Source organism: Triticum urartu, chromosome 2A (assembly GCF_056163025.1).
Source record: "Triticum urartu cultivar PI428250 chromosome 2A, HENAU_Tu73, whole genome shotgun sequence".
Lineage (NCBI taxonomy): Eukaryota > Viridiplantae > Streptophyta > Magnoliopsida > Poales > Poaceae > Triticum > Triticum urartu.
In genome coordinates, this window is record NC_141874.1 from 764,925,905 (window position 1) to 764,952,971 (window position 27,067).

General features: G+C 45.4%; 2 protein-coding genes across 3 annotated transcripts; one reads left to right on the plus strand and one right to left on the minus strand.

Annotated features, from left to right (window-relative positions):
* Positions 1–529: 529 nt before the first annotated feature.
* LOC125540503 (uncharacterized) lies at positions 530–11,930 on the minus strand. 2 transcript variants are annotated; one of them, XM_048704113.2, is made up of 5 exons: positions 11,792–11,906; positions 11,553–11,645; positions 8,950–9,058; positions 994–3,956; positions 530–912 (listed from the first exon to the last, which is right to left on the minus strand). In XM_048704113.2, the coding sequence occupies exons 3-4, from the start codon at positions 9,001–9,003 to the stop codon at positions 1,014–1,016; spliced, it is 2,997 nt and encodes a 998-aa protein (XP_048560070.1). In that variant the 5' UTR covers positions 9,004–9,058; positions 11,553–11,645; positions 11,792–11,906; the 3' UTR covers positions 530–912; positions 994–1,013. The 2 variants fall into 2 exon arrangements, with proteins under 2 accessions (XP_048560070.1, XP_048560072.1); XM_048704115.2 differs by lacking the exon at positions 8,950–9,058 and having other exon boundaries at positions 11,792–11,930.
* Positions 11,931–15,529: 3,599 nt separating this feature from the next.
* Positions 15,530–16,716, plus strand: LOC147988055 (uncharacterized). Its single transcript, XM_087540503.1, has 2 exons — positions 15,530–15,655; positions 16,165–16,716. The coding sequence occupies exons 1-2, from the start codon at positions 15,569–15,571 to the stop codon at positions 16,714–16,716; spliced, it is 639 nt and encodes a 212-aa protein (XP_087396629.1). The 5' UTR covers positions 15,530–15,568.
* The last annotated feature ends 10,351 nt before the right edge of the window (positions 16,717–27,067 follow it).

Here is a 27,067-nt window from a genome sequence, read left to right on the forward strand (position 1 = left end):
CTCCCTTCTATAAAAGTAAGGTACGCCTTTGGCATACTCTCAAAACAAATTCTCAATGCATTGCTACTATTAAAGAAAAAACAATGTCACAAACCACAAATTAACTCATGGACCAATCGTTTCCTCCCCATCTTGATTATTTTCCAATCCTCCTTGGGGATAATGCTTCATCAATCACGATTTGTCTAAAAGAAAGTCATTGCGACGCATGGCGCATCAAGAAATAAATTGCCAAACACAAGACTTGAACCAGGTTGGCAAGGATAGCACGCACCCATGAAAACCAACTCTACTAGCCAATACTCTTGTGCATAAACAAAGGACTGGAGAAATAAATATATCAAAGAAATAAATTAGAACCAAACAATCACTGAATTTGAGTCGAACTCTGCATCTATCGCGGCCTTTACTACCCTTCTCGTATATAATGGCGATCAGAGCGGGGTAAATCTCTGGATTCAGAGAGACAATCGTAGCGCGATAAATCAATTCTTGATTGATTACATCAAACAAAACGCATGCTGCATGCTGAATCAACCACACATAAATTAACTACGTTGTTTCACTGTCTTTGGCAAGCAAGCAGCACTCTGGTCACACTCACACCAAATGGCCGGGGTTGTGTGGCCTTACGTGGTAGACACAACACACCCACGGGACGGGCACATCAAACCTTCATTATCATTACAGGCACACTCATTACAGCAGACCAAATCAAGCCACACACAGATGATACAAAGTATCATTCTTCACGGGAAAATAATTAATCAGGTGCACACACGCAGCGTCAAACCAGCACCAATTTATTCTTGGGAAAAAAACACAATCTTGGCAAGAAAACACCTGAACCGTTGCGGCAACGACAGCAGCCGACAACAGCAAGATGCCGTCGTCGTTCTGCAATAACCGAGCCTACACAACACAGGTAATGATAGTATGTATATAGTATGTAACAGAGTATTTAATCACAAAAAGTCTCTGATGTGTGTGTACCTGAATAGTGTCTGGTCGGCTCACCGGAGAACTGAGACTCTAGGCAGGGGCTTCTTGTAGTACGCCGAGTGGCGCGGCTGGAAGAGGGAAGGGTCGTGGCCGGCCTCTGGCCCATCCCACTCCAGCTTATCCCACCAGTCCTTCTCACAGTTCACAATCGGACGACTGTCTCGGTCAACGGCTGGGAGGCGCTTGAGACCCCAGCATCCCCTGACCCTGATGGTCTCAAGCTTGGGAGCAAACATCTTGGCTTTGCATATGTGTTGCAGCTTGAAGAGCTGATGCAAGTAGATATGCTTCAGGTTTGGGAATTCTAGTACACCTTTATGGTAGTTAGCTATTCTTGTCAGAACCTCTGGCGCCACAGGGAACACCTGCCTTAGATCACCACAGAAGACGATGTGGAGGGTCTCCAAGCTTCCCAAGGTGTATAACATGGAGAATGGGAGAACAAATGTGAGCCTCGGACATGAGAAAAGGTGTATGCTCTGCAGTTTTGCAAAGGAAATATGGTCTCTAAGATACCACGTCCTTTCTTTGCTCCAAATGCAATGGGTCATCGGGAGATCAGCTGCCCAAAAGTTCACTAGTTCTTCAAAGTTGCAGTAATTATTGGTAATACTAAAGGCTGTATGCATCTTGGGGCATCTCACCATATGACAAGATTTCAGATGTCGCCATGTAAGTTTCTCATTTCCTATGGACATCATATGTTCAGGTATTGTAGTGGTGATGCAGGAATTGTCGTGTGCATGCAATGACTCAGCCTTGTTCATCACAAAGATGATAGCCTTCACTCCTCTTTTGTTGTCCGTTCTGGTGAAACTAATTCCATCACCAATCTCAACATGGGATCCCAACGGCTGAAACTGCATTCCATTGTTGTAGTCGTGATCAATAATTATGTTGTCAATAGAGACATCAATGTAGGTGTTGTAAGTGTTGGGGGTTAATGATTTTGGTTGAGGAGGACCCATTATTTTCCCACTATTACAAGGGTCCATCTTGTCCTTCATATAGCTTTGTCCCTTAACATTGACGGTACAAGGGACACAGAGATTTAGATGGTACCTATTGCTCTTCCAACAAAATCGAACATTGCTTTGTAATACCAAGGACTGGAAAAACCTTATGTCCATTATAGTAACATAAACTTCAGGTGGTTTTGTTTGAGCAGGACTGGCCGAGGAATCAATGTGCAGCACTGTCAGTGTTGGCAGACCCTCTTCTGGCCATATAATTGCACGGAGTTGCAAACATTCCAATAGAATTATTTGCTGGAGATTTGGGGCTTGTACCACCTGAGTTGTGAGGTCAAGTGTCTTGACTCTTGTGCTTGAGAGGTCCAACTCCTCAAGGTTTGGAAGTGATCCACGCAGTGTGAAGTCAGACAATCTTGCACAACCAGCCATGGAGATGCGGCTTATTTTGGCTTCCTTGTAATTATCCTTTCTTGGTCTTGCATGTAAGCTGAATGATTCAAGTGATGGAGGGAGTCCTTCAACGTGCTCCAAACCAACACAACCATCTAGAACTAGAGTCTTGAGGATAGTTGATCTTGACAAGCTGGGCAAAACTGTGAATTCATCCTTTCCGCCCGTCTCACAAGAGCAAGTAGGGTCAATTACTCGAAGCTTGCGAAGGTTCTGCAGTTGCCCCAATGCAAAAATGATGTACCAAAACCTTCCGTTCTTTATATGAACTTCCCTGATGTTTGCAGACATCTGCTCTATTCTCTCTGGTGATGAAGGCAGATCCCAATCTGTATTGCATATGTCTATCACCCATAGGCTCTTAAAAAAATCCATTGTTGTCATATCTTGCTTCTTGGGTTCTTCCGCTTGTTGATCTTTGCAACTATCTAATCCGAGGAATCTTAAGTTGAGGCAAGAATGGAAAGGAGGTGAAGAAAAATTGAAGCTGCAGTGGCATAACTTGAGCACACGAAGTTTGTCTGACTGATGAAACATGCCATTGGGTAATAATGGAGGATCAGATCCACTTGTGGCTGCTCCGAGAAAAAATGATGTTGACTCTGGATGCACAAAAGACCTGTCCTTGACAAATATCCATCGTTTTGGAGGCGTCTCCAATTGTGCACCAAAATAGGGCAGTGCATTAGATGAATAATCATCTATATTTAGGTGTTGATGCAGAGCAGCTGCAACCTCCCATGCTTCGTCACCCTGACCTCCTTGTATGATCCCATCGCAGACCCAATAGTTAGAAGCATGGGGGGCCCAGTCATAGTCCATGATGTTGCCTCCTTGATAATTTAATGATAGCAGATACAAGCAACACTCTTCAACTGCTTCTCCAAGCTTATCCATGTACCCGGAAATTTCTCTAGCCTCATTTTGTAGCAAATAATTCCAAGGTTTAATCAACGAGTCCTCATAAAGAAAAAGATGTGAATTATCCACCTTCTCACTAATTCCTGGGTTGAGCCGAAGCCTTCCTCGAAATGTCCACAATACTTTACTGCCAAATGCAAACCACTGATCCATTAGAGGTTGGGGAATACCAAAATCATTCAAGTCAATTGTGTTGCCGCTTCCATTGTGGAAGAACACTAAACATATGTGTTCTCGTAAGGCTCGATTGATCTCTGCCCCAGCGTCTTGTATCTCAGCTCTAGAGCTTTCGTCTACCCCTCTGAAATCATCTTCTTGATCTTGCTTGTCAAAAATATCCATTACCCTCTGAGGAAGCTTGAGTTCTTCTGCGATCAATCTCTGGAGTGCTCTTCGGCTTTTCCACTTCGAGCAATCGACGTGTATGATCTTGTCAAATTTCTCCACCAGAGATGGTGGATGGTGTTCAGCTATGGCTCTAAGCACCGCCGAAGCAGCCAGCCCTTGCCATCCATCAAAATATATGGCCTTGTGTGCAGTATTGCTCGTATCCTCCAGATAAGGGATTATCAGTCGCACCGCTTGTTCGACGGTGTCCGGACCAATCCACTGCATAATTAGTTAATGGTAATTAGTTGAGGTGGCTCACTTTAGCAGTTTTCGACTAGTAACATACTAAATGTAAAAGGTACAACTATTTTTTTTATTTGGATCAAGACTAATTAATTAAAATGCAGGCACGGACGGCACTCACACCAAGCTGTGCACTGGTGGCGGCATACGTGTTTTCATTAGGAGAGAATTCCTTATTTGACACTACTTCAAAATATGTTCCCTTATTTGACACTAGAATTTTCTTTCTTCTCTATTTGACACTTGGTGGCGGCGCTTCGATGGCTCGGCCAAGATGGAGTCTTGGCGAGCAGCGAGCGGCTGGTCAATCCTGCGCGGCGTGGCGAGCGGCATTGCTCTTCTGCTAGTGTCGCCTGGGTTCTTCCGTGGAGAGGCAGGTCTGGTCAGACGCAAGGCTGTCCCTTGGTGGGTGACAACCGTCGCGGGCGTCCCGGACCTGGCCGGAGGTGCTGGTTGGCTATGGTACGCCTAGGCATACTCTCCAAAAAAAACTATGTAACCAAAGCAGGCAGCTTGATCATTGATGGATTATAGGTAACACACAACACACGTACGCGGAACCGCAAGTTGCTAGAGGCGCCATACAGTTTCAATAGTTCCGTGACTCAGGTCATTTCTCTCCCCGCGTGTGTTGCTACCTAGTCCGTGGCTCAACTCGTTGCATGTAACATGATCTTGATATAGCATTTATGTAACATGATTTATTTAGCTGTGTAGAAAATCCAGTCATCAAATATACGGATCTCAGATGGCCATTTAACCTTGACCACATATCTCATATACTTCTTTGTCTTTTTTTGGGTGAAACATATATTTCTTTGTCTTTAATAGTAAGAAATTGGGTCGCAGAATGCATCAAGGGTAGTAACGTCCTTTTACATCTCTACTTAACACCGTTGGAGTTAAAAATGAACTAGAGTGTCATACAGGGAATAAAATTTACGCCTGGTGTCAAATAGGGAAGAAAAACTTTTTCAGTGTCAAATAAGGAATCAGATTTTAAGATAGTGTCAAATAAGAAAATCTCTCTTTCATTATCTGGTAGTTTTATAGTACTTAGTTATGAGAGTTTGTCTTACTTTTGGTGAGCTGGATCCTATGTGATCATGGTTGCCAGATTTTGCTACTCCCTCCATCCATCTATATAACATAGGGTCTAGTTCATTCTTTAAGGCTAACTTTGACCATATGCGTATGTCAAAGCAATAATATATGACATGAAAATTACATAAACCATACCGTCAAATTCGTACGTGAAAGGAGCTTTCAATGTTATAATTTTCACATTATACATCTCATATACTATTAAGCTTATATATAGTAACACTATTCATCAACCAGGGTGCAGAATAAGTTATTCTTCACCCGAGGTAATCTTACGATCGTTTCATAAATAAATTATATTTGAAATACAAATAGGTACATTCATATTGATTAAAAAACGTAAAATTTGACATAAGAAAACAAAAATATAGGTCGTAAGAGACCAAAAAAATTGTATTTTATGTATATTTTACATATGTTTTTTACATTTGAAGTTTTACGTAGCATAAAATATATTTTTACGATGATTTTATATTTTCTTATGTTCTCTTTTCACACATGAAATAAGACAAAATTTACGGAATGTAAAATTATAGTGCATTGATGTTAAAACAGAGAGGGGTGAAGAATAACTACTCCTCACCCAAAGTGAAGAATAACTATTCTACCTCATCAAGTAGTGTCTTTGTGTTAATGCTGATGAACTGTAGCTATTGAATTAGCTTTAGGTGGTCTCTTTGGTGTCGATTTTAAGATAGTTTGTAATTGGCTCTAGGAATATGTTTTGTGAAACTTAGCAATGTAGTGTCTTCAAAAGTTCTTTATATGCAACACCGACAGTGATAATTATGTTGAGTAGCAGATAGTTCCATGGCTCTTGCTATAGTTTAATTGTGTATAGTGACGGAAATATCTTTAATGCTAAAACTAAAGGATCTCCTTTTTGGAATGGGATCCAAGCGGTGAAACCTGCGTTTACGGTTGGGGCCCGTTTCCAGGTGAATAATGGAAAATCCACGAGATTCTGGCTGGACGCTTGGTTGGGGCCTACCCCCCTTTTGATGAACCACGGGCCGCTCTTCCAGCTCGCAACGGACATGGAGCTGATGGTTGACGCTACGTTGCGTACATCGCCGCCAGCCGTCAGCTTCAAGAGAAATCTGAATCCTGTTGAGGGCGATGTTGGGATGACTTGGTGCATTTGATCGGGGCGCGTGCACTAAATGATGCGACTGATGTGGTCTCCTGGATCTTGACCGCCTCCGAGAAATTCTCCGTAAAACCCCAACAAACGTACCGAAGGTGATACGTTTGACATAGCTAGGGGCTATGGAAATCAGGGATCCCACTCAAGATCACAATCTTCCTTTGATAAATGTTCCGTAACCGTCTACCATCCTCGGAAAACATAGCAAAGCATAACGGACCATATAATGGGTCCTGCACTGTTTTCGGATTGACGGAGGGTGCTAACCATGTGTTCTTTCGGTGGCACCTAGCACGTTTTGCCTGGAGTGCTATGCGGGAGGCGTTCGGACAGAACTGGAACCCGGCTTCGGGTGCTGACTTGCTCGCTGTGCTGCAAACACAGCGTGGTGCTTTTGCTAGGATCGTGTGGCGTAGCATAGGGGCGCTCCTATGGGCTCTTTGGACTATCCGCATCAAAATTACTATTGAGAAGAAATTCCCCTCCCACCCCGTTGATGTGATATTCAAATGCCACCTATTTCTTGAGGTGTGGCCACCTTTGGGAAAGGAGCGTAACGTTGAGATCATGCAGGATGTTATGGGGCAGATCAAAAGCATTCAGATGGTCGCTCGACACGACACGACGCCCCTTTGATCATCTTTTGGAGTCCTTGTTCGTTGGCCGGAGCCCGGAGGCTAACACCAGCTAGCTATTTTGCTTTCTATCTTATGTCGTCCTAGGAGCCATGGTGCCTGTAATGCCTTGGTTGTACTATTTCGTATGGTCTGTTTCAAACTATTTGTGTTTGCTGGATGATGTATGTTGGGCTTTATTAATTTAAAGCCGGATGTTTCTTGCGTCTTCGTTCTAAAAAAGAGTATGATATTTTGTAATTCATCTAGATAGTGCTTTTTTGGTGGCTTCTATACGATTTTCAATGACTACTGCATATGTCATTGGGATAGTAATGGTAAATCACCTATCATGGCAGTTGATGTTAAAGCCTGGCCGACTCATAAAACATATCATGGCAGTTGATGTTAAAGCCCGACCGACTCCTAAAACTTGTCATGGCGGTTGATGTTAAAGCTCGACCGACTCCTAAAAGGCGACCTTGCATATCATAGATACAAGGTCCAGTTTGTTTTCCCATGCTATCATTAGTTCATTACAACTTCCATATGTGTCGTGGGCGGTTTTTTCTTTAATCATGCAATAATGTTGATTGATGAAGATTAAACCATGTTGCTATGTTTCATAGGGGCATAGCTCTAGTGTCTCTTTGGAATGAGAATACCGCACATACGGAAGATCTTAATGTGAACAAAATGATAAAAATGGTGTCAAAGAAAGGGTGCTTTCTTTGATTATGGTTGCACATTTAGAAAGCCCGAATGTCTTATTATGTATTCTCTGCTGTTACTTTGTACTAATGTTTTGCCCCTGTTGATAGTAACTCAATGCTAACTCTTTATTTGGTGCTTTTATTACAATGTTACTAAGTCTGTCCTCTAGCTATGGTTCATGCTCAACATAGGTAATGCAGATGTTTTTGCTTGATCTGCGCAAGAGGTAGACTTCCGTATAAAGTCTTTTTGCTTACCATCTATGATGTGGCCTGACCGGCAACGTAATGGGCAGGTTTCATGATACTCTGCATCCTGTTCAGCTGATCGCCAAGAAAGGCTGCCAATTTGAATCCAACCAAATGGAAATGAGGACCGCGGCGGAACTGTCCACTATGAGTACTCATGTGGCCATGATATTTCTTTTTCTTACATGATTTCTGTAACATTTGATGTGTATTTATAGATGTTCTTTTCAAGGGAAAAAATTAGGTGGACAGCCTGCAAATTAAGTTCAAACCAACCAGAACTACTGGTTTCTATCATACAACGAATGTACCCGTAAATCGATAGTGGGGGCTAATGCTTATATGTGTACCAAGGACAAAAACCATTTAAGAGACCGGACACTAACCGTCACGTCATACTTAAGGTCTTGAATTAGCCGATAAGGCTACAAACATTGCTCGTTTTCACCATGTTTCCTCCTCCTTTAGGCTATCTACTTATGCGGTAGCTGCTGTGTATCCAGGGCCGGCCTCGAAGATGAAGACTTGTGCGTTAATCCAACAAAACTGATGCATACGCCATGACCGCTATGATTTCATCACTAGGAAGGTGATGGTGGAGGAGACGAGGGAGCTAGGACGAGATAGATCATAGCTAGAGCATACCTGTTGCTGTTTGGTTGTTAGCTGCTGGGGTAGAATCTAGCTAGCTAAGGTTTGTTCAATGAGATACTCCATCCGTTTCTAAATATAAGCCCTTCTAGAGATTTCAATATGGACTATGTACTAAGTATATAGATATATTTTAGAGTATATATTCACTCATTTTGCTCCGTATATAGTCCTTATTGGAATCTATAAAAGGCCTGATATAGGTACTGTATTTGGTGTGTGCGTGGATGTGTGTGTGTGTTCACTCATTGTATGTGTGTGTTTGATCTATGCCACCGTTGCTAGCTTCATCCTTGGAGCGAGCTAATGAACATGTAAACCTTGAACATATCATTTAGTATATTCAAGAACAAATTAATACAACCATCCCAGACATGCTTAATTGTTATACTATGAACAAGTGCCATGTCTAGATGTATACTACCACAAGAATTAAATTAGTATTGCCACTTTAGATTGAGAATTGCATGCATGTATCGGTAGAAAAATACCACTTCCGGTCCCGGTCCAGGTAGCCGTCGCAGTCGCAGTCGCTGTCGCGGCATGATGACTAAAATTTCAGTGAAGGCCTGGTAAAGACAGGAAAGCTCCAGCTAGCTCCTGATTGATAGTTAAAAGAGGAGCATAGGTGTTGGTATGTTTGTCCATAAACAAAACGAATATTGTCAGTCGATGCATAATATGCTTGTTTGTTGCTGTAGAAACTAAATTAAAATCAGGCCAATGTGAGCAATAAACACTAGACATATACTCCCTCCGGTCCTTTTTACTCCGCACATTAGCTTTGTCTGAAGTCAAAGTTTGTTAAGTTTGACCAAATTTATATTAGAAAATATTAACATCTATAACATCTAATAAATATAATATGAAAATATATTCCGAGATGGATTTAATAATAAATGTGTTGTTATGTTAATGTTAATAATTTTTTGTATAAACTTGGTCAAAGTTAGATGAGATTGACTTCAGACAAACCTACTATGCAGAGTAAAAAGGACCGGAGGGAGTACATAGTAGAAGAGCTGAGATCACATATAGTAGTAGTAGTAGTAGTAGTAGTAGTAGTAGTAGTAGTAGTAGTAGTAATTGTTGTTGTTGTAGCACCCCGCCCGTTAGTGGAGGCTGAGATGTGTTGTGTGGTGGTTTAGTGCTACTTTGAGTACATGGATAGCTTAGAAAGAGTTTGACCAGCATATATACCCTTGTGGTCCAAACGTAGCACCTCCGGGTTAACCCTTTTACAAGAAATGAGGACGAAAGTGTAAGAGAGGTGCTCTATATGCGTGATCCCACCTCACAGGTGGGCATGGTATTGAGCGAATTTGAGTTGGTGTGTTGTTACATTGTTGCTAAGGAGTGGCTTTAATTTTGCCAAAGCAAGCATGGGAACATACTATATGAAAAGGTGTGCACCTACTTTGTTTTGTTATTAGCATTACCAACACTAAACTGCATGCATGGGAAATCATCTCACTGGGGAAGGAGATGGTGGCTGTGTGTTTTGATTAGCACTTGGCACCATGCCACCATGGTGGTTGGTGCAGCCATTAAGACAAGACAGGTGGCAGCGACTAGCTAGCGTGTTTCAGGCTGCAAGTGGACGTGGGCCGCCCACGGTGCCCACTTAAAATCCCACATATCTTGCGTTCGTGGACACCCGCGTATCTAGCGTATTTGGAAATGGATTAAGTGGGTTGTCCCGCGGACGCCACATAGAACCCACATCATCTTTCTCGTTCGGTGGTTGCTAAACGAAAACGTCTCCTCATACTTGTTCGAACGATGCAGAGAGGGTCAGGCCGCGCGGAAGCTTAACGGCAGCCGTCCGCTTCCTCCATGGCCGGCGGCGGCGAGCTGCGAGCTCTACACGCGGTGCCAGCGGAGCGCGATGCCGTGGTGGGGCTTGAAGCCTGGCCAGCCGGCGTGGTGGCACTGCAGCAGCTTGCGGCGGCACGGCACGTTGCGGCAAGGCCAACGAAGGTGCGACGGCCGTCAGGGCCCGTGCTGCTTGGCTCGCGGCATCTGCACGCAGAGCTCACGCGAGACACGCGACATGGCCAGGGGTGGCGCACGCCTGTACCACGGTAGAGCGCGTCAGCACTCGGACTATGCCTAGCGGCGGCACGCGTGATGGAGGACGATGGCCATCGGCTCACATGCTTAAGAAAACAGACGACAAGACGCAGCGGACGGCAGGATATGTCTCACGGAGCTTGGAGTGCGGGTGAGCCAGCCACTAATTCCATGTCCAATGGAACATGGCTTCACATGCGGGCGCCATGGCTACACATGGCAGTGATGGCATGCAACGAGGCTGCATGGCGGGCGTACACTAACCAGCATCGCTCAACAAACGCGGCGGACAAGTCCTGCTATCTTTCTAATTTGCATGCCTGATTATGTGGGTAAGTGGTACCCGCGAACAGAAAGCTAACGCTAAATGGGTTACCCACATAATCCCACTTAAATTATGTGGACAATGCGGCGTTATGTGGGCAGCCCGTGGATCGTCCCACTTGCAGCCTGAAGCGTGTTGCTATGAGAAGTGGTAGATAATCGCATCCTCAATTTGGAGTGGTCTTATTCGCTATTGCATATCTTCAAAACTTCAAATGTGGATCAGATTAACTATATATAGGGGCCATGACGCATAGCACCTGCCAGCAGCAGGCATGATCCGACGTCGTCTACGCATGAGTCGTTGTGCGTAGCACCTGCCAGCGACACATCCGTACCACTCGCCGTGAGTAGCACCTCTTGAGCTGGATCGAACCCGTCATTGTAGTAACATGCACGTACGCGTCAGGGTCTCAGATGCGGCGGATAAGTGTGACAACGGCTGAATCGTATGGCCGTGTCAAAGGTTGTTATATCTCTATTAAAGGTTGTAATCAGCTGTGTGCGTAAAGTGAGAAGAAATACAGAAAAGTGGCACAAGTTGTGTGCGGTGCCAAGCCCCTATGTGTGTGTGTGATTCTTTTTCTTCCTCGGACTGTTCCAACACTTTTTACATCTTTGACATGGATGTTAATTAGTATTTTGAACAAGAATAGTTCTAGTCTAGATTGTAGCAAGAGCAAGCATGTGTAGGTACCTGTCGTGGCATCAAGACAAGAAGCTCCAAAAATCTAACCCATGGATCTGCACCTCCGATCCAGATGAATCAATTTGCTAGCTGCTACACCATCTTGATGAAAAAATACAATAAATAAATAGCAGGATAATTAATATGTGGTTTCTAGTAAGTAGTTGTGTCTGTGCATGAGCAAACGCTAAGCAACTAACATCAGATGTATAAAGCAGAAGAATTAATCATACACCATAGCAGAGTACCTTAATTTGCAGGCACACAAATCTTGCTTGCGCCAGGAGCAAAATGTTGATACGAAGGAGGAGAGGGGCAATGAACGAACCACCAGGGATATTGGGAGCAGTGAACCAGCTAGCTATGGCATGGTATGTAGTGAGTGCAGTGCCTATATTTTTTGGCTTTGCTTTATGAGGTGGTCCATTCCTTGCCTTTTGTTTTTGAGAAATGTCCATTCCTTGCTTGAGGCTGGAGCAAAGATGGAATTGTAGCCATGCCTCTTTTCTTCTTTCTTTTCCTTTCTCTTTGAAATAAAGCAAGGGTGGGGCAGGCCCTAGACTTTGGATCGGATTCCATTTGATTCCCACGATACAAATCATGCATGAGTACTAATTACAACTCCATTCATTCCAAAACGTAGTGCATATTTGTTTGTTCAAAAGTCAAACATGTATATGTTTGATCAAGTTTACATAATAAACTATTAATATCTATGGATACTAAGTAAATAAAATATAAAAGTACACTTCTTCATGAATCTAACGGTACTAGTTTTGGATTTTCTCTATAATATTTGTCAAAAGTAGACATGTTTGACTTTCAAAAATAAAATATGCACTGCGTTGTGGAACAGAGGGATATATGTATGCCTGGGAGGTATATGCCGGGTGGTTTTGGCCCTTTGCCGAGTGTCCTTGGCACTCGGCGTATAACGCAATCCCAGTAGTGCTACTCGCAGGAGCATCTTCTCTTCCGTACCCTTCGCACCGCTTGTGGGGCTCGCACGAAGACCATATGGTAACCAAAGTCCTAGTCGCGCCATGCGCATGCACAATAGCGTGGCATGTGGTGCGTACGTACGTACTCGATCGGTTGGAGCAGACGCGCTTCCCTGCTACGCTGGAGGTAAGGGGACTCAGGAGCCTTGAAAAATGGTGCTGGAAATGTTCTTTGAAGAATGATTGCATTTCCAGCTGGCCTCTTGGAGGGGGGAATGGAGGACTATGGACTGGTCATTGTTTGTTTTCCCTATTTTTCTCTTTTGCTCTCTGTATCTATCAGGTTCTTCTTTTTCCTTGTTTGTATTGGCCACCTTCTATAATGCATGCAAAGGCAGAGCTTCATGCTGAGGATTTGGATGAAAGAAAGTACGACCGCGCGTAGTATATATCCATTCTTCATTGCTTCATGCAGAGGATTTGGATCACAAACAATGCTCAGAAGAAACGAGCTGCAGATAGAGGTGGCAGAGGAAGCTAAAGGAGTCACACATTTTTTTGTGTGCTCTAGTCGGGCCTCGGAATATATGTATGTATGTATGTATGGTGACATGAGCTTGGTTTTTGCCGGCATAATCAAGCTAGGGTTATAATCATAACATAAGCAGCATGGTAGTGTACAGTGATACTCAACAACTCCCATAGACATGTCATGGAGTGATCGTGTCTAGGTTTACATAGGTAGTTTTCTATTGCCATATACTGCATATACTAATATCGATGCAACGCTCACTGTGAGCAGCGAGTGTTGTCCACATATTACATATGTGTATTCGTACACATATGCTCAGTTCCATAAACCCATATGAACACACGGACTCACACCTTACCCCTATGACCCCTTGAGTAGTACAAAGCATATCATTTTCTTTTCTCATTCTACCTTCTATATAAAGTTAGGTTCATTATGACGTGATACCTAACAATTTCTTCTCCAGGGATACCATAGGATAAAGCAATTGAAAGACAATTATGAGTAAGTCATAATACATTTCCAGGCAGCACACATATGCGTGCTAGCTGTTGAATCAATTGCACGCAAATTAACATTGTTTCATACATTGTCTTGGACAAACAACACTCTCATAACACCAATGAGGCTGTGTGACCGTGCTAGACCCAGATCACCCACATGCACATCACCCCTAATCTATAATACATAAATAGTTGATCCCCACACTAAGTCTAATTCTCTTAACATGCAGCCCTTCACATCACCAAATGTGCCATGTCATCATCCACTAGAACTATTTTGTAGCACATGCATAACCCAATTTAATTATTCCATCTCCAATAGTCCAACGTATATGCATATTCTTTGTTCACATAGAATTACTTCCGAAAATAATAGTTTTCGACTTAGATCATTTCATGCATATAGAATGTATTCAAAATTAGTTTTTAAAATCCCGCAGCAACGTACAATCACAAACCAACCCAAACCACACTCATACGGTATGCTGTCTCCATCACACCGGAAACACCAAAAATAAGCTTAGGAACAAAAACCACACTTCGCCATCAGGTCGTTTACCTTTGATCATTTTCTTCAGTGAAAAAAATAGAGCTAATAGCACTGTCGGTGCACAAACTTTCATGGCCCAGATGGTGTTAGTCCATCAACTCGTGAAATGGAATGTCGTCATGCAAAAACTTGCAAGGTGGGAGCAAAAACTGTCCAAAAACTGTCTATTTGATCATTTTGTTTTATGCAATGTTTTTATATAAAAATAAACCTCTGTTTGATAAGCTAAGGTAAACTTTGTTTGATGAAAAGGCAGAGGGGGCGGTGCTTTTCATTGATCAATAGAGAAGAAACATTTGTGGTCCTTCTCCCCAAGCGAGATGGAATCCACATCCCCTGTTGTATTCCATCCAATCTCCCTATTAACTGTGATGTAAAGATCCTCTGCTCGTGGGCTCGCCTCCAGGCCGCAGCAACAAATCAGCATTCTCGTCGACGTCGATCAATTCGGCTTCATCACCGGCCGCAGCATATCCGATCTTTTTGTTTATGGAGCTGGTGCAATGCTGACAACAGAACTGCTCCCACCTCGGTCTTGAAGCTTGACTCTGCCAAAGCCTTTGGTTCATCAATTGGATCTGAGGAAGATCATGGAGGTCCGGCTTCTACGAGAGGTCTAACTTCTTGCTAGGAATCGCATCAGATTGTAATGTAGGCTGATCCATCGTTATTCTGGAGGGTTCATCCCTTCGAACCAAAAGGACTCTAAAAGAAGAAGAAAATATCATATGGGTTGGAATTCTACAAAATCTTTTGAACTAAAGAGGCCCTTAAAGAATGCCCACACTTCAATGTTATTTTCTGCATGCGTTGCTTGTCATCTACTCCCTCCGTTCCAAATTAGAGTATTTAACCAAAAACTACCACATTTGCCGGAAACGTGACGGAAAACAACCACTCTACGTTTTTGTGCGAAAAACTACCAAATTTTTCCTAAACCGTGACAAAAAACTACCAACTTGCAAAAACGCTCGCTTCGCCCGCGCTAACCCCGTTTCTGACCGGTTGGGCCCGCGAACAGTTGCCACGCGGGCTAACGGGCGGGCGGCGCGCGTTGACGGCCGTTAACGGCGCTTCCGCTGTCGGAACGGCGGCTGTCGGTCGGGTGATAAGTGAGAGCGAGCGAGCTCAGCCACTCGCTCATTCTCTTCCTCCTCGCTCGCTCTCACTCATCCTCATCCTCTCCCCTCTCCCTGGTGCTGTGAGTTAGGTTAGCCTATCGCTGTCGCCGCCACGGCCATTGCTGCCGGTAGAAGTTGAGGATGCCATCCTGGAATGACGAGGAGAGCTCGGACGAGGACATCAACATGGTTTCAATGGATCCTTAGCTCTTTGTAAGTGCATAATGGTGGAACAGAGTTAGGGTTAGGGTTAGTTCATCCAAGTTGGAGATTCCAAGTTGCTTTTGGTTTGATTCGAAGTTTCTTTTGCAGGAAACCCCTGACACTGTGGTGGAACCATTTTTCTGTGGTTCTTACACTGAATCTGAGCCGACGTGCATGATGCATCATCAGAGGCCGAAGAAGATGGTGGCTTTTGAAGGTGCTTTGACTGGGAGGCGATTCCTGGGTTGTCCTGTGCAGCAGGTATTAAATCTTGAACGCTAACTTGTTTTGCTGGTGGAGATGTGTGATGTGTTTTGCTGCTGGAGATGTGTGGTGCAGCATGTGGTGCAGAGATGTGTGATGTGCAGAGATGTGTGCTGTAGTTTAGAACTGAAACTTGAAAGTGCCATACATATGGAAGCTATATGTGAAAGTAGATCTTTAGTTAACTGAATTCAATACATGACTGAACCTGAGAACACCTACATGCAGAGATCTTTAGTGTACTGTGAACTGAATGTATTAGTTAGGTGTTTACTGAATATAGCTGTTAACTAAAAAAACAGATTTAAATGAATTTATATTTACTGCTTAATATAGCTATTAACTGAATTTATCTCTGATGCCAAGTCAGGTGTTGTGTGCTTACTATGAAAGAATTATGTTTGCATAATTCAGAGAGCATATTGATGTAGGTGTGAACTTTGGTTATCTGTACTTAGTTTGTTACTAAGTGATTTGTGCTTAATTATAAATAATTGCTTCTGTAGGATGTAGGTGTGAACTGTGGGGTTGTGGAGTGGGTGGACAGTCCTTGGCCAGAGATTCTACAAAGGTGCCTAACAAGGATTTGGGACATGTACCATGAGCAGAACTTGGGGAGGGTGAAGGACAAACAAGCCCATGAGAAAGAGGTGGCCAAGCTACAGAAGGAAATTGATTTCCTGTCAAACAACTACAGCCAGTTGGTTGAAGATGTATCCAAGCTTTTTGACTATCAAGATGGCAAGATGTCTCATCACATGGACTATACCAGTCAGGCAATCAATGATCTAAATGCAAAGAAGAAACAACTTGAGGATCAAGCAAAGATTGAGATAAGTATGGAAAAGATGAAGCTTGCCAAGGAGCAAAGGTGCATTCTTCAAAGCCAAGCAGATATCATTCAGAACATGAGGAAGGCCATGAAGAAAGTGGAGGGGGACAGGGACCTACTTAAGAAAGAGAAGAAGAAGCTGGAGTATCTGATTGCTGATATGGTCAATGCTGGGCATGCCAGCAAAGATAAGCTGAAGAGGATCAAGGCAATTATGAATGAGTGAAGTGCTTGGTGTGTGGGTTAAGTAATTAGTAGGCCTATATATATAGCTGGCCTTGGAATGTCATGCATGTTAGGTGTATATTTTGGGAAAGTTTTATGTGCTTTCAGAATGGTATGAGGGAGGGAGGTACTCTTATGGTTTAAGAACTAGTTGGTTTTATCTATGATGTAATGACTTTTATGTTAAGACCTACTATGCTAAGTGAGTACTCATGCTAAGTTAATTAAGTAAGAATGTTTTATCTATGATGAGTCTGTTTTACTCTGCATATATCATGTGTGGATAACTGACAGTAGTGACATAGTTGGAAGTAGAAAGCAGCAAGTAACATATATAGCAAGTAGCTTAGATAGTCTGACAAATAACTTAACATATGTAGGAAGTAGCAACTAACATATATAGATAATCTGACATAGATAGATAGTACTACCATTCATAGTCTGACATAGATAGCAACTAGTAGTAGATAGTGCCTGACATAGATAGCAAGTAGATAGTGCTGACGAAACTGAACCTAGGAACTTACTGAACTTACGAAAGTTCAGGACTGACGAAACTGAATTTTTTTGCACTGAACTAACTGAAGGCAGCACTTCACTCCTCCTTGTTCAGCATCTTCAGGCGCTGGGAGCGGCGCACTGTAGTCACGGCCGCCCTCTTCTTCTTGCCCGGCGCCGGCTCCACCACATCTTCCTCGCCGCCATCTTGTTCTTGCTTCACCACGACGCCTTCTGGGAGATCGACCTCCGGCAGCGCATCCACGTGGATTGGGAGGTTCCTGTCCCCCTCCACGGCGTCAAGGACGGGAGCCAGCAGCTGCACTTCAGGCTCGTCGTCGGAGAGGACGACGACCTCATCCACCTCGTCGTCAGATTCGTCAGATGACTCCTCCTCATCATATTCACTGGAAATTTGCATAGATGTGCCTGAGGCAGTATCTCTGAGGGGAATCAGGGAACACCTCACTTATAGCCTTAAGAAGACCCTGATTATAAATTAATAACCATGGTCATGAACAAAAACAAATAAAGCCAGTAATAACTATATTTATCTGAACTACTAACTAAGATAGGTTGCATACCTTTTGCCTGTCAGAAATAATGTTGTAGGTTCCAAATTTGCTTCCACTTCCAATGCAACATCTTAGTTGGGTTAAGAACCATGTCCAACTTTCTGAATCTTCCTTATCAACCACACCAAAGGCTATGGGGTAGATGTTGTTGTTGCCATCTCTTCCTGTGGCTGCAAGAATTTGCTGTCCAGTGGTTAGCTTGATGAAGCAACCATCAAGCCCTGCATCCATACCCAAATTAGCTACCAAAAAATTACAACAAGATATTTTGAACAAAATGCAGTTATATATTTACCTATAAAGGGCCTGCAATCATTAAGAAATCCTTGCTTTGATGCATGCAAGCAGTAGAACATGTACTTAAATCTAGGAGTTGGGGCAGGGTTTTCTGGGTCCTCAAATGTTGTAACTACACACCTGCTACCAGGGTTTGTGTCAAGAACTGCTTGTAGGTAGTCCCTCAGTCTATAGTACTACTCCTTCTGGTCACCTTGTACAACCTTAATAGCCTTCCTCCTTGCCCTATAGGCCACACTCTTTGATACATCAATTGAAAACTTGACTTTGTTGTTTTTAATTAGTGAATCCACAGGTGCGCTAGGATCTGCTCTAAGAGAAGGCTCAACTGCTTTGGAAAGCCACTTAGTAGTAACCTTTGTGTTCTCTGCTGATGGTGGACAAGTGTGCTCCGTGTTACACTTCTTAATGCAAAATGTTCTTTCATGAGCTATCCTGGAGGCACACATGTAAAATTCACATCCATGCTTTCTCTGTGAACACAAAACAATAATTCTTGTTGGAGTGTTCCTGTGGTAGTGAAAAGACCTCAAAGTCCTTATATGAAAATCTCTTAATGCTAATCAAAACACAAGCTCTTGCACAACGGTAAATGTGAATTGGGAATTGAAGGGTCAAAATATACCCTTTCCTTCATCTTTTTCTTACTACTCTTTGTCTTTGGCTTCATGATGTATGGTAGTTCAACTTCATCTTCTTCTTCCTCATCACTTATGCCTGCATCACCAGCAAAACAAAACTCATCTGCTTCAGGAAACCAATCTTCAAAACGTTTTTTCTCTACCTCATTGTGACATGTGCTAGTTGGTCCAGGGTTCTTCACATGTTTCACAATAGAAGTACTTTGCAATGCTGTTTCCTCTTGAGAGGCACACTCTATTTCCATTTGTTGAACAGTTTCAGCACTCCCATCTAAATGAACTGAATCATCAGAACAAAATTCAGACACTTCAGTGTCTTCTTCAAAGTGGTTCAAATCTGCCTCTCTTTGAATCCTGCTCCTCTCAAGCTGAGCCTTTCTATCATCTATCTCATTCTGAAGCTCAGATTGCTCCACAACCTTTTGCACACAGCAACTCTCTTGAGTGTTCATGTAATTCTGAATAGCCTATGTGCTTATTCCAGGTTCAACATCTCTCACAACCTTTATGTTCACAACATTAACATGATTAAAAAACTCCAACATTTCATGAACACTAGCTTCATTACCTAAATACTTTACTCTTTCAGATCCAATTTCCTCCTCCTTCACATAGTACATGTAATCACTCTGCCCATACCCTTCACTAGCAATGAGTGATTGTAGAGTAACAAAAGATATATCTGACTCATATATACCCCTTTTCACAGGGTTTCTTCCTTCTAAATGAAACCATATCTCCCACTTCTTGTCAGCAAAACTGCAGAAATAGGTGCTCATGAATTGAATTGAAAATGACAGAGCTACAAGTGCAATACAGTTTACTACACAACAATCTCTAACAAACACATCTTACTAATATGCCAGATTGAAGCAGCTAACCAATTCATGAGCAGCTAACCAAATTGACATATTGAAGCAGCTAACCTAGCAGATGATATTTCCATACCTGCAACCCATTGGCGATGACTGGGCGAGCTGTGCCTCCTGCTGCTGCGACCCGGCCTGCGTCGAGAAGCTGGTGCTCCCCAACCAATTGTCGACTGAGCCCGCAGCGTCCAAACTTGTGCCACCGCCGCCAGCGTCGCCGCCGCCACCACCCATATCGCCGACACCCCCCTCCGGAACCACCGCCGCCATCGTCGTCGCCGCCGCCGCCACCTAGTTCAGAGAGAGGGAGAGGACGGAGAGAGTGCAGCGAGAGGGGAGAGGATCAGATCTTGACCCATTGGCCGACCGACAGCCGCCGTTCCGACAGCGGAAGTGCCGTAAACGGCCGTCAACGCGCGCCGGCCGCCCGTTACCCCGCGTGGCAACTGTTCGCGGGCCCAACCGGTCAGAAACGGGGTTAGCGCGGGCGAAGCGAGCGTTTTCGCGAGTTGGTAGTTTTTTGTCACGGTTTAGGAAAAATTTGGTAGTTTTTCGCACAAAAACGTAGAGTGGTAGTTTTCCATCACGTTTCCGGCAAATATGGTAGTTTTTGGTTAAATACTCTCCAAATTACTCGTCGCAGAAATGGATGTATCTAGAATTAAAATACATCTAGATACGTCCATACCTGCGACAAGTAATTCAGAACGGAGGGAGTAGTAGGTTCAGGTCTTCTAGGTTCGGATACCTGCACAAACATAGCGAAATCAACCATAAAGTTTACAGAAATTCACCGGGCTCCGCAATAGTCAAGATCCTTGGATAAGCCAAAGGCTAATACATGCTTGTTTCATACTCCTAGCTTTCAACAACACCAGGCTGGTCTAATTCGGCGATAAATGGAGCTATATCCTTCCAAACAGGTTCGTTCATCTCGCCACACCGTGTGGGTGTGGACTGTGTCGGTAGGTGAGTTCAGTCACATCGTCCTGGTTCTTGGATTGGATTAGAAGAGTTCGTCTACAGCATATCAATCAGTTCCCTCCATGCATTCCTTGGGCTTTATCCCTAAGTTATCCCTAGTACATTCCTGTATCTACCCACAAGCTTATTCTTGGTTCAATACTCTTTTTGTGTACCATGCATAAGCTGCCTTCTATCCTACTTAACATTGCTCAGATAGCTCCCTTGCAGACGTGCACGTAGACGCATCAAGCACCTAGGTCCTCATATCCCTGGCCTGGCATTATATATATGAACAACTTTTCCTCCCAAGTCCAAGTACCAGGCAGGGATGTGATCTTCTTCTTCTTCTTCTTCTTCTTCTTCTTCTTCCAAATAAGTTCACTGGGACAACAATGGCGACCGCATCGCACGACGAAAACCGGCCTCGGAGATTCGATGCTACCATGTCAAGGAGGACAATAAGAAGACCAGCCGCTGCAAGGTTGGTCACTGCTGGTTGCGACCGAGATGCTCATCAGCTGAAGCCACCGTCTGAGCACAAGACATCGCCGGAGCTAGACGGAGATGATGGAAGGATGGCGTGTCACCTCCAGGAGCCGCAGGAGGAAGGTCAGGATAACTCGCGTAATTTCTCGCTACAGGAACTGATAGATGAGCCGATCAACGGCGACGACGACAGGGACCCCGGCACTGCCACCGGAAGCCAAGGAGAAATCAGCGTCGCCACGGCCGCTCTCCGTGGTCATGGAGTTGAAGAACCAGTTGCTGGTGCAAGGAAACAGCTGCCTGGACATGTGGTGGGCAGGAGGGTGGTCCGACTGGTGCGCCGGTACGTTAGAGTCAAGGCCAAGCACGCGCCGGAGAAGAAGGCCGTGCCTTTACGCATGGATGGTTGGTGCAGAAACACGGCGACCGACCGGCCGGCAGTTTAATTAGCAAGTATATACACCATCTGTTTGAAAATATATTTTCTTTGCCGAAAAGAATGCGCTGCTTCGTATTTTGTACTGATTATTATATTCCTAAATAATCGATAATTATAATTGTAAGCCTAGGACTAGCTAAGTGTTGATTGATGGTTCTATTTTTTTTATCATGGACATAGCGGTAATGTCGACAATATTTAAGGACACGATGTTAGTAGAACACTTGTGTTGAATTGACCCTAATTGTATGTTATACTTACAGATGATTTCATCACAAGTCTATATAGTCCATAGCATGGGAAGTTGTATGCACAATTTCATAGACCAGAGAGTATCAAAGTCACTTCATAAATGACGATACACTTTCAGACGAGCCCTCAACTTAAATTCCTTCCTAAAATTTATTTTGTTTACTTAGGCGGATCCTCGTTGGTGTGCCGACAAAATGTCGTGTCGGGAGAAGAACATTGAAAAGGAGAGTGGATTTTTAGATCCCGGGTGTCCAGGCACCCTTTTATCTGTACCATTCATTTAAAATATGATGCTTCGAGATATGTGCGTCGTCTTACTGTAGCAAATGATTCTATTAGCAGCTCATCAAGCATAGAACAGGGATAAAAAACAAACAAATCTGGGCCTAGTCTAGACCTGCCTTTCCTGGCCTCAATCCCCCTATTCTAATTGTAAAAACAGTGTCCGTGGCACTACTGTTCCCGACAAATGTGGCTGCAGCATCCTCATCTCTCTCCTATTTCTTTTTGGTAGAATATAAAACAACAACACTGTTGACTACAGGCTACTTTAAACTATTCTGCTCCTTTTTCCTTTCTCTCTCTTGCACACAACGCCTCTCTCTCTCTGCTCTTTTTTCTCTTACACACAATGCCTCTCTCACTTCTCTCTCATAGCACCTCTCTGAGAAAGAGAAAAGCGCCCTCTCTCTCCAGCGGTCTCATTCACGAGAATAAAGCTTCACATGCAGGCGAGCCAATGGTTTCCAGTGATGGGACGGAACAGACGGTCTCTTTCGCATGTATACAGTGGCTCAGCCTGCAAAACAGTTGCCTAGGACCGGCCCTACTCTGTCTCCTGCAGTCCTGATCACACCCTGCAAAATGGCTGCCTAATTAACATGCGCATGCGCATGCCTGCTGCTGACTATTCTTCTGCACGAATCTTCAAGTCGCTGGACACGCGGGATAACAGGGTGTCGGGCACCCGGGTGCTATGGCACCTTTCCGATTGAAAAGTGGACCAGTCCAGAGTGGTAGTAGGTTGATGTGTGCTCCAGCTCACTGTCAAGGCGACCTCATCATCACTAGTGTCATGGACAAACATGTAAGTAACAACCTCCATTTCTTCCATGAATTTATTCTTCATGCGCCGGCGCAACGGCTTGCACTCAGTTCAGATGCATCCATGAACAACATGTAAGAGCATCTCCAGCCGTTGGCCCCTCAGGGGGCGCCTAAAATCGCCGTCTGGGACTGAGCCGCCGTAAAAAGCGGCCTGGGGACGAGTTGATCCTCAGCCGCCGGCCCCAGGGCCGCCCCAGTTGCGTTCAAAAAATGAAAGTATATAGCAAATTTCGGCAAAGTTCGACGAAGTTCGGTTAAACACGACAAATTCCGTCCAACTTGGACATATATTTCAACAAAGTTTGCGGATTTTCATTACATAGCAAATATATAAACTAATTTAAAAAAGAAACTGGCTGAACACCGAGTAGTCGCCGTCATCGCCGCCATCGTCACCGCCGTCGTCATCGTCGGCCTTCTCCTCCTTGACGCGGGCGCCCCTGCTGGACCCGGCGTCGCCATGGCGGACTGGTGGCGGCGGCGGCGCGTCATCGTCGTCGCTGTCGCCGATGACGACGACTCCTCCTTCGTTGCGGCCCCAGCGGCGCTCCGCGAAGCGCCGCAGGGCGGCGCACTGGCGCTCCCTCACCATCTTCAGGGAGTCCTGGCGTGCCCATTCAAGGGCCGCGTCGTCGTCGAGCTCGACCTCGCCGTGCTCCGTCTTCATGGCGGGGAGACCCGGCTCCGCCTTCACCGGCGCGAGCCCCGGCACCGTCTTTGGCTTGACGAAGCGCGGAGGAGGAGCCGACGAGGAGGCGCGCCGGCTGCCCTCGTTGATGACGATGCCGGCGCTGCGAGTGCGCCGGCCGAGCGGCGTCTCCGCCGCGGGCTCGGCCTTGACGCTGAGCAGCGCCGGAGTGCCGGAGGAGTGCGAGGAAGATCGCGAGGAGGAAGAGGAGGAGGAGCCGAACCTCCTTGGCGCCCATGGCCCGTCGTGTCGGCGGTGCGCCGCGGCGGCCGCCCTCGCCGGGGGTACGCCAACGGCGGGTTGTTGCCGCCCTCGAGGTGCGTCAGCACGCCCTCGAGCGTGCGGCCGGGGACGCCCCACCACAGGTGGCGCCCCTCGTTGTTCTTCAGGCCGCAGACCACCGCCACGCCGTTGGTGGACGCCAGCCGCTGCTACTGACGGTGTTGGAAGTACGCCGCCCAAGCCGCGTGGTTGTCGGCGGCGTACTGGAGGAGGGAGAGCTGGGCGTCGGTGAGGGAGGCACGCACGACCTCGACCTCGTCGGCGAAGTAGGAGGGTTTAGCCATGGCGTCGGGCAACGGGGGAATGGGCACTCCCCCGTAGCTGAGCTTCCAGCCCGTCGGCCCAGCGCGCATGTCCGGCGGCGCCGTGATGTTCGCCTGGAACAGGAGCCACGACTCATGTTCGCGGAGAGTGCGGTGGCCGAAGTCGTTGGCCGCCGCCTCGTCTCTGGGAAAACGCTCGACCATCGGGAGAGGGGGAGGGAGAGGGAGGGCTCGGCGGCGGCTCTCGGGAGAGGTAAAGCTCGGCGGCGAGGGCGGGGCTGGTGTGGTCACAGGCGAGCGAGGCCACCGGCTTCTATAGCCGCGCCGCGCCCGTGTGTACGCGTGCGAGGGAGGGGAAGCGTCGGCGCGCCGTCCCGTGACGCGCCGCCCGTGAGGAATCAATGGCAAAGCTCACCGGTGGCAGCCTTGCCATTGATTCCTCGCGCGGGAAACCGAGACGTTGGGGGAGGACGAGGCGCGGTGTCGCTGACGCGGTTGGCCCGCGGCTTTTTCGCGCGAAAACTGCTCGCCCCGGTGCCTCCAGCGCGCCGGGTTCGGCTTGGATCCCCCGACGCTGATTTCGACCCAAGCCGGCGAAAATCGGGCTCCTAATGATGCGACTGGGCCGTTTTTCGGTGCCAGCGCGAAAAAATCGCCTGGAAAGGTCTCCCTGAGGGCATGGCTGGAAATGCTTAACAATCTCCAGCGCACGGCCAGGGAAGAAGACACCGACGCCGTCGACCCTTTGGCCCGCGCCTTTCTTCCTCCACATGCTCGTTGGGGACGACATTCTGGCCGCTGCCCGTGCAGACGTACCGTGCCTTCGGACTCAAGCTGCCCTGCCGTGCTGAGCTGAGCGAGCAGTCAAGCTGCTCGTCAATGACGAGTCGTCATGTACCTGAACTGCTGTGTTGGTGGTCCTGCATGCATGTTGTTTGAAGAAATGGCAGTGAGGAATGTGGTCTGCGAAAGCCATGTTAGATTCTGGAATCCCCTGAATCCCTGATACAGAGGCCTATGTATCGGATAAGATTTGAAGGCGCAGACGCCCCATTAGATTCTTCATTCATGGAGAATAATGATTCGCCCGGCCAAGTAAGAATAATGATTTCCTTTCTTCATTCATGGTGTAACTCCTATTTGGAACTTCTGAATTTATTTATTCAATACTAAGTAAAAAAAACTTCATTTTTATGCAACAATCACAGGAAGACAGAGTCAGCGCGCTGACTGATGACATTTTGCTGCCCATCTTGATGAAATCTGACCTAATTACAGCCGTAAGGACAAGCGTGCTCTCTACACGCTGGACAAAGCTGCCTTGGTTGCTGCCTGAACTCAAAATGGACGTCAAGGATTTCCTATCTGTTCCACACCGACACCCAATCGAGTCAAAAGACATGCATGAAGGGATGGTGTCCCTAACCAAAGCAACTAGGAGCTTCTTTGGTAAACCTGATCTGGGAGAAGCAACCTTCACAAACCTGCAGCTTAAGCCCATTCATAAGTTCGCTAGAAAACATCAAGGGAAATTCATCAGATCGTATGCCGAATAGAAGAAAGGGATCTTTTACTTTGGTTAGAACACAGTTGGCTATGGTAGTAGTTTAAGTTGGATTTAACCACTGAAAAGTTGCACAACACGGCGATACTAAGTTTGCTAGATGATATTTTTTTAAGTTAATCATTTTTTTCGAGTCATTATTTTGCTGACGTTCGCAGTAGTTGTAGTTGTACAGATAGTAGTTCTCAATTGGATATGATCATTACACAGTGATGCCAAGTTTGCTAGATGATGCTTTTTTTAAGTTAATTTTTTTAGTCACTTTTTTTGTTGGCAACTGTAGTAGTTGTAGTTGCACACACAGTAGTTCTTAGTTGGATATGATCATTGGGAAGTTGCACAACACGACGATACTAAGTTTGCTAGATGATGTTTTTTTTCTTAAGTTAATTAATTTTTTCTATTCGCCTTTTTTGTTGGCATTTGCAGTACTTGTAGTTGCAGACATAGTAGTTCTTAGTTGGATATGATACTTTCAGAGTTACACATCAACCACCAGGCAGTTGGCCGAGGCAGCTTCCAAAGTTGCACATCCTATTGGTAGGGGTAATTGGGACAGGGTGTCCACATGTAGGGGAGAAAGACGCACATTGACCGCTAGACAGCTGGCCATGTCTGTAGACGAAGTTGCATATCTCACGCGGGAAAGGGTAGTTAGGGATGGTGGAAACTGCACATCCACAGGGTAGGGGGAAGTTGCACATTACCTGCTAAGAAGTTGGTCAGAGGAGCTGACAAAGTTGCACATCGATTGATAGGTAGTCGGCTGAGAAAGCACAAGAAGTTGCATAACAACTAGTAGACAATTGGCCAGGGCGGCCGACAAAGTTGCATATCGCAATGGCAATGGTAGCAGAGGTGGTGAAAACTGCACATCCACGGGTAGTCGCTCACATCGACGTAGTAGCTCATGCACGATCAGATCTCACGGCACATATTGTCAACTGTTTGAAACAATGTTTGATATACCAGAATTTTCAGTAAAGACTGATAAGTTGAACTTCCACCTAGAGCAATAGGATTAGACTTCTTCACAACTGAACAATGGAGTATGCCTTGAATTGTCAGTTGGCGTGTAGAAGTTTCGCCTATTGTCAGCTGATACGTGGCTACCGAAGGCTAAACCCCACGGGTTGAGCTTATTAGTCATACTCCGTACCTTCTCATGAGCTTTCTAGAGATCACCCAATCTCATAGACTGTGACCAGCAGTCGGGCTCACATAGGTATGTTCCTCAAAAGAATGCTCTGTAGGTTAGCATCTTTCTTACATAAGCTTTGGAACACATTAAGACAACAGTTATTGCATCTCCAACGGAGTGGGTTAATTAAGGATACTCTACTCAGTTGACCGCTGGATTGTTTTCCCAGGTCCTAATTCACGGAATCTCCAATCATAGGTTGGGTTACCCTCATGGCAACTTAC

What these genes read in the sequence shown, in the direction of transcription:
- LOC125540503 (XM_048704113.2), bottom strand. Translation starts at nt 9,003, where the DNA reads ATGCCGCGACAGCGACTGCGACTGCGACGGCTACCTGGACCGGGACCG. An exon ending in CTGGACCGGGACCGGAAGTG is followed by an intron (nt 3,957 to 8,949) that starts GTATTTTTCTAC and finishes CTAATTATGCAG; the next exon opens with TGGATTGGTCCGGACACCGT.
- LOC147988055 (XM_087540503.1), top strand. Translation starts at nt 15,569, where the DNA reads ATGATGCATCATCAGAGGCCGAAGAAGATGGTGGCTTTTGAAGGTGCT. An exon ending in TGGGTTGTCCTGTGCAGCAG is followed by an intron (nt 15,656 to 16,164) that starts GTATTAAATCTT and finishes TTGCTTCTGTAG; the next exon opens with GATGTAGGTGTGAACTGTGG.